At 44.5% G+C, this 11,378-nt stretch overlaps 2 protein-coding genes across 2 annotated transcripts; one reads left to right on the forward strand and one right to left on the reverse strand.

Annotated features, from left to right (window-relative positions):
- Nucleotides 1–1,541: 1,541 nt before the first annotated feature.
- Nucleotides 1,542–4,306, reverse strand: ndufa8 (NADH:ubiquinone oxidoreductase subunit A8). Its single transcript, XM_019872059.1, has 4 exons — nucleotides 4,147–4,306; nucleotides 3,036–3,199; nucleotides 2,265–2,430; nucleotides 1,542–1,911 (listed from the first exon to the last, which is right to left on the reverse strand). Exons 1-4 carry the CDS (start codon nucleotides 4,189–4,191, stop codon nucleotides 1,774–1,776), a joined length of 513 nt encoding a protein of 170 aa, XP_019727618.1. The 5' UTR covers nucleotides 4,192–4,306; the 3' UTR covers nucleotides 1,542–1,773.
- Nucleotide 4,307: 1 nt separating this feature from the next.
- On the forward strand, nucleotides 4,308–11,172 carry morn5 (MORN repeat containing 5). Its single transcript, XM_019872058.1, has 6 exons — nucleotides 4,308–4,387; nucleotides 4,669–4,777; nucleotides 5,185–5,332; nucleotides 6,694–6,805; nucleotides 6,882–7,013; nucleotides 10,629–11,172. Exons 2-6 carry the CDS (start codon nucleotides 4,731–4,733, stop codon nucleotides 10,730–10,732), a joined length of 543 nt encoding a protein of 180 aa, XP_019727617.1. The 5' UTR covers nucleotides 4,308–4,387; nucleotides 4,669–4,730; the 3' UTR covers nucleotides 10,733–11,172.
- Nucleotides 11,173–11,378: the final 206 nt, after the last annotated feature.

The raw sequence follows: 11,378 nt of genomic DNA on the forward strand, positions 1-11,378 counted from the left end.
CCGCATCTCACTTCCCGCCGGCTTCCCCCTTTTGCTTGGAGGTTGATCACCCCTCTAAGCTTGCCCCCCCCCCCCACACACCCTTGTCCTTTCTTACCTCCTCCACTGTGCCTTGCCCCCTTCTGCTCCGTGCTTCCCTTAATCCACACCTCCTTTCCTCTTTGGATTCAATCTCCCCCAGCCCCTTTCTCCTCCTCCGTGCAGGTCAGAAGAGGTTCTGTCAGACATTTCCCGTGCACGCCGCTGATCCAGTCCGCACCTTCAGAAGGGGATTTCTTCTTCAGTCACGTGCAGTCTACGGTCAAATGCACCAAACTGGGGATGGGCGTGCTAACCAACTGAGTGGGAAGAATCTTGTCAATTGTTTGCTGAGGATTTGCATCTTGAAGGGACCGATAAAACCCGCAGCGCATTGCTTAGCATCACATTTTTCACATTTTCATTGGAATCCCACCAACGCTTCGCGATGTCGCTTGACTTACCCGTTTCATCCCGGAACAGAAAATTTAACAGCGCTAGTCCTTATGATGTGTTTCGCGGGTAAGCTTGAATACACCCTGGACTGGTCGCCAACCAATTATAGGGCACATATAGACAACAAACGTGGACAAAGAGTATTCGAGTAACTTGGGACAACATGTCAACTGTACATGGAAAGGCCCGAGCCCTGAACCTTAGAAGATCGGAGGCAAACCTGCTATCCACTACCGCATCGCGCTGCCCTTCTATGATTTCCAAATGGCAGAAATTGTTTCCAAATCCAACAGAGGTGAACCAGAGTTCCGAAACGGATCGTGCTCCACTTTACATGGAAATTTCGGGTTTGTATTCATTAAAAGGTGTCATTCTGAAAACCTCTGGCTCAATATTTACAGAGCAGCGAGTATCTGAGTGTTTATTTTGATCTCGTGATCAAGTCAGAAGGACCATCGGCGGCCGAGCCTTGAACTGTCTGCTTTCGAGAGACGTCTCCAAGTAAACACCTGTGAGCCTCGTGTGCGGAGCTGCCAATTGGAGCATTGCTATTGTTCCCTGTAGAAATCAAGAACATGGCAGAGGTTAAAGACCTAACCCGAGTGATGACTACTAGCTTGCAAAAGACCTCCCTTACAACTGAAACTTGGACAGAACGGGGGGTTGGGGGGGTGGAAATAATAATAATCGTTTTGCTCACATCTGTTTGTCGGGCCAGCGAGGCGTTGGATTGGCTTCTCTTCCAGTCTCATTTGGAGGTCAATGCGTACTCGCGTGTCTGCGCACGTGAGCTGGCGACACAAACACGCCTTATGCGCATCGCCTAAGTGCTTCTTTTTCACTCCGTCCCGGCCGGGTCATGGAACAGGAAGCGAGCTGGGAGAAAAGAAGGAAGCAGAAGCAGCTCTCTGTGGCTGCAGGTAGTCACCTTTAGTCTTGACCTTGAACCGGCCCTCAATCAGGCTGACAGCACATTGCTCGGACAAAGCGCAGATGTGCATAAACAGTGACGCACAACCCCGCAGAAGCAGCTTTAAGACCAAAAAAAAGAAAGAAAGACATAAAAATCCTTAATTTATTTCTTTATTATGTGACAGCAATGTTCACCTATGACATTTACAGAAGCGGGCCGGGAAAGCTACGATGCATCATGCATGCGGCCTTCCTTTCGTCAAAATAAATTTTATGAAGATGGTGAAGCTGTACAAAAGCCACTTTTAGGACCAAACAATGACAAAACCGTTGCTGTCAGAACATTTGGTGACCCCCCCTGGCTGCTTTTGGACAGAGCCCGTGACCTCACCAAGGCCAAAAGAACAACCTGCTGCCATATTTAGAAGGCTCGAGTTTACCCCCGATGGTCGGGTTGGGCTCGGGGCGCGGGCGAGAGTGGTAGGGGTTCTCCGGCAGGGGCCTCGAGGTTGAAACCTTGGTCACCTAGAAAATAAATCAGGCGCACCATCACGTGGTTGTAAGGGCACGCACTTCCTTGCATTCAAATGTCGACACCTTGGGCCTCTGAGGAACTCAAAACTGAAACGGTCCCCTTTCAGAAAACGTTTGCCTAACTCTATGTCACATCCAGACACGGCGAGAATGGCAACTCATTTTCCACCCCAAGTCTGTTAAAGTGTGAGAACAATAGCTTTGACTGACAGGGGAAAGTTGGGAGTGGGAAGGGGGCGGGGGCATGATTTGTGAAATCTACAGTTTGGTCGATGCAATCAAAGGCTCCTCTAATCAACTCCAACGGCAGCCATCAAATTGAAGTGCTCGCTAACAAGGCTCACCTTCGACAGATCTCCCAGCTCAGGTCGCTCCCAACCCAGCTTGTCAAGGACGCAGTTGTCGAAGGACTGCTGTTGCCGGCGGCAACGGCGCAGCTCGGCCAAATTGGAATAGTCCAGGCAGGTCCAGTACTCGGTGAACGACTCGGCGCAGTTCCCCTTGATTTGCCTGACAGACAACACGGGAAACATGCGACGACTCTCGCTGCACTCACTATTGACACAATATAAATAAATAACTGTTTACAAGCGCTCTGTTTTGAATCCATCTGTCCAACGAATCAGAACATGGGATGTTTTTTTTTTTTTGTTTTTTTTAATAGATGCTTTGTGCCCTCTTGCTCAGCGAAACCACATTCGAGCGATTTACAGTGGTCTCTCTCTCTCTCTGATTGGGCTGAACAATTTCTCAAATTCAAATTAGCATCGTAACGTAATAGAATGCAACTCTAAAAACACAACGGCTATAATTTGCAATTTCAGTTGATCGGTAGGCATGCAGGATATAATTCATTTATTTTGCAGTGTCGAGATGCGTTCAGTGTTTAGAAAGTGCCGTCTCCATGTTCGCATCGCTGCTTCAATAAACTTGAATGTGTGATACAGAAATCGATTTATTTGTTGTAATACGCCACACGAGTTTGGTAGAATTTCGTGAAGCTGCCGTAGTGCGTGCTTCAAAGAATCAAAAAAGGTGGCCATTTTTTTAGTTGAGAACTTTGACTTGTCTCGAAGCACGAATGCTTGTCCTGAAATTAGCAGCAGCTAACATACCTGAAGAAGTTGAGCGCACACTCGTTGACTTTCCTCCCTTCTTCGAGACACTTGCGAGGGTCCTTTTCCTCCCAGCGGCAGAGCATGAACTCCTTGTTCGGTTTGTCACACTGGGAGCCAAAGTGGTGAGCAGCCGCCTTCAGCACCGCAGATGACACACTGATCTGGTCGGGTGTCAAGAATAACAGTCAACTGACAAACAACGATTCAAGCGCATATTCAATTATTCAATCAACCTAACAGGTATGTTTTCAGAAGATATGAGGAGGCCCGAGAAAGTACGGCGAGACCGAAGATGAGGCTCAAACCAGAGTATTGCATTGTGAGGCATATGGACTAGCCACTTGGGAACCGTGCTATCTTGACACCTCAAGTAACCTTACTTCATTTATTTCCAACAGCCATTAAGTTATTGATACAGTCGCATTCAATGGCATGAGGACGAGATAAAAAAGGAGACTTTACAATCAGTTGTTTCAATTAAACAATATTTATTATTATGGTTATTGTGTCATAATTAAGAGCTACTGCTGCTGCAAACATTTGTCACCTTCTTTATCAACACGAGTGGGTAGAAACATTAAAAACTACGCTCTGTATGATACATTGCAGCTCAAGACCACTGCAAACCAGAAGCATACTTTAAAAAAAAAACATGTTAACACGTCTGGCAGTGTACATCAAAACATAACCATATCTAGGTTACGATTTTAGCACAGTTACCGAGGTCCAAGCTTCTAACACCCGTCTTACAAGGATAAGTTCAACGTGTCATATAAAGTTGCTGTGATTGACAGAATTTCGGTACATAGCAGACATAATCAAACAGATATTGCTGAGAGTTAATGATGCAGACTTTTAAAAATTAGCTTGTGCTTCTTGCTGTGCAATCTGGTAGATCAGACGCCGGTCGCATTGGCATAAAGACATTTAACAATAAAAAAAAATAAATAGTGCAGTGTAACTCTGTATCAACGACTGATGACACGTAAATTACGTTTCTTGCAGTAAATTCCAGCAAATTACAAACAGTGAGAGAACGGGGTTAGCGGAATAGCTAACATGCTAACTTCTTAGCTTGGGTATAATTTCCATTCGCACTGTTGTTCACCTCGTCCACGTTTAGCTCCTGCAAACTGGGGATTTCCACCGGCATGGCTGCATGCGTGTGTAACAAAGCACACGCGGGGAAATCGACGACGCCGACACAACTTTGAAGGTCTCCTCGTCTGGCTCAGGACGAGCGACGGGGTAGCAGAGAAGGTCAGTTTTCTCGTCAACTCGGAGGCGAGTGTTGATGACGCATCGTGACGCGCTCGACAACGAAGCGCGCGTGCGCACTGGAAATCTGGGTACAGTAATTAAATGTTTTATAGAAGTTTGATTTTGGTCTTGGGAGTACATAAACTTGGGAGTTTATGTACACTTTCTTAGTTCAAATGTTTCATCAGCATAAAATGTCACAAGACGATACGTTCACTTGACAATACTGAAGTAAATGTGTTGCCATGGTAACATGGACGCGCTTTTAAAACTGGTGGACGATGACCGTTTTACACGCGTCAATGCGACGATGTTTACGTGTGGCAGTTTTTTAGGGGGGAAGCATCGGTTTCTATATTGTGTCTTATAGTAACTGCAGAAGAAAATCAATTCTAAGGAGACTGCTTATTGAAAGAGAAGTTAAGTGGAAAAATGGAGCTCACCGGAAGCAGTTATGAAGGCCCTACTCTAAATAGCAGGTAAGTATAAGTTGTTTTAATTGCATCCGTTTCATTAGCACTGACCGATGTGTGAATACTGAAATTCAATGGACGGAAGGATAGACAGACATCCATAAATTCAGTGAAAAAAAACATAATTATGTGTGTGTGTTTGGGGTGGGAGGCAAAAATAAATAAAGAAAATAATAAAAACGTGAGGATCTCTGCAAATAACAGGTAAAAAAATCTGCTCATGCCATACCATTAATTGAAGTGGTCTAAAATGTCGTTGCATTGTATCATCGGATTGCTCAATTATACTGTGATGGAGCGGGTGAAAAATAGATTACAGAATTCATGCATTTCTCAATCATTCTGATTGATACATTGATACATATTGATGCAGGATGTAAGAATGTTAACATGGTGGTCTATTGTCCTGTTAGGATGGAAGGAGAAGGGGAGTACACCTTCCCGTCAGAGACCAAGTACATAGGGGAGATGAAAGATGGGATGTTCCATGGAGGAGGGGTGCTGCACTTTCCAAATGGAAGTAAATACGAGGCCACCTGGGAGAACGGCATTGCCACGCAGGTGTGTGTGTTTTTTTTGTGTGTTTTTATGCACACGTCTACTCTATGTTTTTCAAATCGGTTATACTTAATATTCCATCTGCTGCATGTTATAGTAATCACTCCGCATTCTTGTAACGGCTATTAGGTTTCTCCGTGTCATACTTGACAAAGGTGTATTCTGTCCTGCTCACGTGCATTTACAGCAGCAATCATTGCAATTATTATCATCAATTCCGATGAGGGTCACTTCAAATGATAGTCACGGTGAACCGTGACTAAACTCAGCCAAGACTTCCCCGCACCTGCAATGATGCAACTATGCTGAGCCCAAACGGCAACACGTTGAACCCGAGGATAAGCAACACAGCTTTAGTCTGACCAAGAGCAATTTACATGAAAAAGAATATCGCATATTAAAAAAAAAAAAAAAGCAAGAAATGTTATCAATCACACAGATCTTTATTTGAATTTTCCTGATCATGACTTACAATTGGTCAGGTCGTTTGTTGCTAGGCAGATTTCATATACCGTATCCAGAAAAAAAAGATAATTAGGATTTACTTACCTTGTGTAGCTTCTACAATTGATTCTGTACTTTATATTGAGGCCCAAATCTGATTGAATGCGCCACCTGTTGGATCGAGTGTTGCCCCTGCCCCTGATACGAAGTCGCCGTCACCACTCGTCCCGACATAAGTTCCTCATCGCACTTTGCTCATGTCTTGCATTAAAGATTTCCAACCTCACAACAAAAGAAAATCAAGTCCAATTAGATAACCGTTGTAATCTCCACGGACAGATTTATTTTGGCTTGGCTACAAATGAATGACATCAATTTCAACGGTCCCACTCGCTCTGTTTTCCATGTTGGAACAGATGTCATGAGTTTTTTTTCTAATTGCATTGTTTACTTAGAAAAGTAGCTGTTTCTAATAAACAACATTCCCCAACCATGTTCACTTTTTTTCTATTATGAGTCCTTGTCTCTTTCCACACACACACGCGCACACACACACACACACACACACACACACACACACACACACACACACACACACACACACACATATACCGTTGACTTTTGTTTACCAGAAGGCAAATCCCATTGTCTCCCATTAGAGCCGATCCATGCAGACTGGAATCTCCATCCCTGCCTCGAACCAAAAACAAGGATGGAAAAAAAAAAAAACAGATTACAGTCTCGTTTTCTTAAATAGTTTTGTTCTGAAGAGATGTTTGTGTTTTTTTTCCTTGTGTCAAAAGCAGATGTGCATGTCAAACAATTGGATGAAATGAATCGTCATCCATCAAATAAATGCTCATCTATGAAGTTTCTTTTTTTTTTTTGTCTTCCACCGTGATTACTTAAAAAAAAAAAAGGGATCATTCACCTTTGCTGACGGGCTGCTGTACCAAGAGAAGAACTGGGATTACTGCGACGGCAATGACAGACGCTTCTACACCGAGAGATGCAACGGCCTTCGCCCGGCAGGTTGATATTGTTGTCATTTGATCGAACGATTTAAGAGTGAATCACGTGCTTGTTTGTTTTATTTTTTTCCACAAAGGTGAATCCCAGCTTACAGACCTGCATCCTCCACGTGTCATTCCTGACGGCTGCTATGACTGTGGAGATGGTTTCTATGACCCCGAGACGAGAATAATCACTTCCTACGATGGTACTTTCCTCAGAAATGCTGGTGAGACAAAAAAAAAAGACACTTCAGTACTGTACTTTATATACTGCATAATAATACAATAACCAACCCAGCTTTACAGCTTCAAAACGTCGTGTAACTGTTCGGAATGAGCGTGGAACCACGAGAGCTTCTCTTTCTTTTCATGCCCGATTTCTGCACGTTGCACTCGTTGCGTTCACCGGTCTCACGATTTGATCGAGTATGGCGGCTCGAGTGGCAGGCTTGTTCTCCTGAGAGTCAACTCCAACCATTTGTCCCAGTTGCACTGTCCTCAACTCTTTATTCTGTATTCAGCAGCGTCCTTACTCAAGAGTGTGCAAGTGGATTCGACATACCCTCTTGTCTTGTGACACTTTTTTTTTTTTTTTAAAGAAAAATGCTCCTGTATCCTGTATAGATTTATTTTCCAACCCAAGGAAGTGTAGGGGCATTTGTCACAGCGCATGTAAACTTGGGATTTATTGCCACAGGGCTTCCCGTCCAGGATGCAATGATGATGGCACACGGGGGGAAGAAAAGCCCCTAATCCGGTGTGGGGAAACACCTCCGCACAGTACGGAAAGAGGAAGGAGTGGATGCACGTTGCTGTTCTAACTGGTGCAACTCACCGATATTCACCCGACAGAACTGAATGAATTTGACGATAGCGCTGGCTAATCTTCGCTCCTTTTGCAGACCCCCTCGGGCTCCTTAGACACCGTTGCTAGCGCGGGCAAATATTCCCGCCCGGCACGGTGCCAAAACGCAGAACAATAGGATCGTCGGCCAATATTCCCCAAGAGGTCAGGGATTATTTTTGGAGTCGACTCTCACAGGAGAGCGCGCGGGGACCGTATCACGGTTATGCTGAGGTGGGAGAAAGACATCATTTGTGAGTCGTAAATTTTAAACGGTCAAGTTTGAAGCGAGTCCCAAGTCGGGCAAAAATCCAGTCGAGCCATTCCTTGGCCTCTGAACCAATCAGATGTCAATTCATCCAATCCCCCAAGAGGTCAGGGATTATTTTTGGAGTCGACTCTCACAGGAGAGCGCGCGGGGACCGTATCACGGTTATGCTGAGGTGGGAGAAAGACATCATATGTGAGTCATAAATTTTAAATGGTCAAGTTCGAAGCGAGTCTTAAGTCGGGCAAAAATCCAGTCGAGCCATTCCTCGGCCTCTGAACCAATCAGATGCCAATATCGGCGATGGTTCCCAATTCAATGCGTAACTGACGCTTTTGACCAGCTACAATGCAAAAAAAAAAAAAAGTTGGGTGAACTCATAATTGCCAGGCAACTGGTAAAATTATAAATTGGGCAAAACACTTTTCCGCGCAAAATGAATGGGAAAGGCGAATGCGGATATGCTACATATCAACTGATGATTATTGTCATCATGAACCGCCATGATCCTTTTTCGTGATATTTTCATTTTTAATTTTTTTAACTAATAAACTACTGATAGTATAGGCCGAGGCTAATTTGTGAAAAGGCGTCGACAGACTCTCAAGTAGCAACACAGCAGGCAGCTGCAGGGCTACCATATTGTTTGGCGCACTTTCCTGTTTCTGGGATAAGCGTTTCCCTTTGAAAAGGCCTCCACTGTGAAAAACATTCCAGTGCCAACAAAAACACCTCTGGTGACTAAAACGACAGGCCCTCCCTTTGTCCTCATCAGGCTGAGGTGTTCCACGGGCAGATAACATCAACCTGGGCCTTGAGAAGTGGAATATTTCAAAACCTGGCCGCGCACACTGTACATCTGCGAACAGAAAACACCATTTGGGTTGACTCCAAAGCGCGGTTGCGCACGGATGATCATTTTTAAGATGTGTATCAAACCAGATGCTGTTTTTGTCGTGTGATGATATCATAGAAGTGAATTGGGCACAGATGACTTACACATGTACCGTTTCGCTCCGCCGGTTAGACATTCCGGTTCCACAATAAGATCTGAAGAGTTCAAACGCAAAAGTATCGTGGAGTCAAAATAAGTTTCTTGATTTGTGGTTTCAGGATTAACAATTTGTATCGAGGAGATTCGAAAGTTTGTTCTAAATCGAGCAATTAAGAGGCTACGGCTCATCCTAAATGTCGCGGGTGAGACGGAGCCTTTCCCAACTGACTTTTGGACGAAAGGTGGCACCCTCGATTGGTCGCCAGGCAGTAGCCTATACATGTAGACAAACAGCCATTGACACTTACCGTCGCTTCATTGGGCAATTCAGCATCTTCGGGGAACCTAACATGCACGTTCTTGGGACATGCGAGACAGCAAAAATGTCGCCAATACTTACCGGCCACCTGTGTCCTCAATTAAGGCCAACTTAAATCACCAGCGTCCAATCTGAAGAGGGCGCCATTACCGAAGACATGAATAGGGGTCAATCTAATCATCATCAATGCAGGTTACAGGGGTTCCCTCTTGACCCGATGACGAGATACACGTAGGCCACGATGATTACATTTTAGAGCCACAAAGACGGACGGAAAATGTTTGCAGCTGCTGATAAGCTCAATTGACCAAGCCCGGCCCAAATCCCCCCACAGTCTCCCTCCTGATCAGGTAGGAAGAAGATTGGGAGAGTTTTGTGCTTGAAGTGGCTGTTAGCGTTGACGCCCGTCGCTGCTAAATTACACACAATCAGTCGACAACCAGGACCTGAATACCCCCCCATTCCCCAGGTGAGGCCTGCGCGCCGCTCAAGTGCATGCAGCTGCGCGCGCTCCAGAGAAGGGCGACTTCCCCTGCAATTAGCTCCGCATTTCACTCGTAACAATTGACGAACTGCAGCATTATCTGCTCCTCTGGCAGTCCTTCTTTGGCAGAACACAAAAAAAAAAAAAAAAAAAAGGAGGGAAAAGAAGGGGCCGACCATTTTGCGAGGGGTTATTGTTTACGGGTGTCTGAAGTGGCTGTGAGAAGTTATTTTCTCCTAATTGTGAGGCTTATCTTGATTTGACAAAATTTACCAGCGACCTGAATGGCACTTCACTGCTCAAGCTGCCTTTTACACACAAAAGTGACCTGTGTTTTTAATTCTGCGGCTCAGTCGCTATTATGCCTCCTTTCATGCTGTGTGAGATTACGATTTCGTTGACTAGGCCGATAGATATTTAAATGGTGGTCAAGCGGAAGACATTTTCAAGAGGCCCCGCCGTGCTTAATTTTGATGTACAGTGAACCACCATCCATTGCGAGGGGGGCGGGGGGGGGCGGGATACATTCTTCACCCAGACGCCAGTCTTGAAACTCTGCGATAAAAGGCTACATGAAAAAAAAAAAGTTTTTGAAACTAGTTTTACACGCTATAAGTGCTTTAAACACAATTCGAATGATTCAAGCACATTTTTTAAACACTAAACAGACAATATAATGGAATCAGATATTGCATTAAGATGTGAAGACAATAGTGGACGGCTGTTAAGAGGCTGGGCCTGGTGGGGAGGGGCGTGACGTCAGTGAGTTTGTGTGCGAGTGTCTTGGTGTGAGCTGTGACCGACAGCAGCTCTGCTGTGAGTCTCCCCATTATGAAAAACCATAAAAAGATGCTGCTATTAGCCTCAGGTATCCTGAAAACTTACTCGCTTATAATGTTTATTTTTTGTTTTGTGTTTTTTTTTTTTTAACAGATGACTCGGAACACGAGTGGATCGTGCGAACCTGTCGAGTGGCAGAGGAGCCGATTCCTGAGTCCTTCCTAGAAGAAGTGTCCTGTGTTTCTCATATGGATTAAAAAAAATGAAAATGATGAACTTGTTGGGACATAATATGTCACTAATGAAGCTCTCTTACTGTTTTTGACGCCTAAGTCAGTAATTACAATAAATGATGCACTAAATGGAAAACTGAAGTTTATGTGTTGTCTGCATTTGCGACACCGCAAGCTAGCAAGCTAACTTTAGCTTGTTTGCTTGTTATTGTAATGCACAGCATTTTAGGGGTTGAAGGGTTATTGTGGCGTGTGGGACGCGCGGTGCTAAATAAATCAATGAATAAATCCAAACACAAATTTAATTTCAAGTTTGTGTCCAATTGTGTTTGCCAGCCACCCGTCGTGACGCAAGTCGTAGGGAATGACCACAAATGTCATCACATTCTGTTTTATTGCATTTTGTTGACACGAAACATGGATGATGCACAGTCTATCAAATAAACGTTTGTGTTTTCATGTCATTGTTGTTGCTTTTTTTAAAAATTTTATTTTATTTTACAAAAATCAAACAAAAAGTGCTTTACAGGATTTTTTTTTTCCATCTCAATAAATACAAGGACGTTGAGGTTCTCGTTGGATCCGCTTCTTTACACGATGGCTGTGGCACATAAGTACATGATGCGCAGACCTTCCCCAACACACACACACACACACACACACACCCACA

This window comes from Hippocampus comes, unplaced genomic scaffold (assembly GCF_001891065.2).
Source record: "Hippocampus comes isolate QL1 unplaced genomic scaffold, H_comes_QL1_v1.1 scaffold199, whole genome shotgun sequence".
Lineage (NCBI taxonomy): Eukaryota > Metazoa > Chordata > Actinopteri > Syngnathiformes > Syngnathidae > Hippocampus > Hippocampus comes.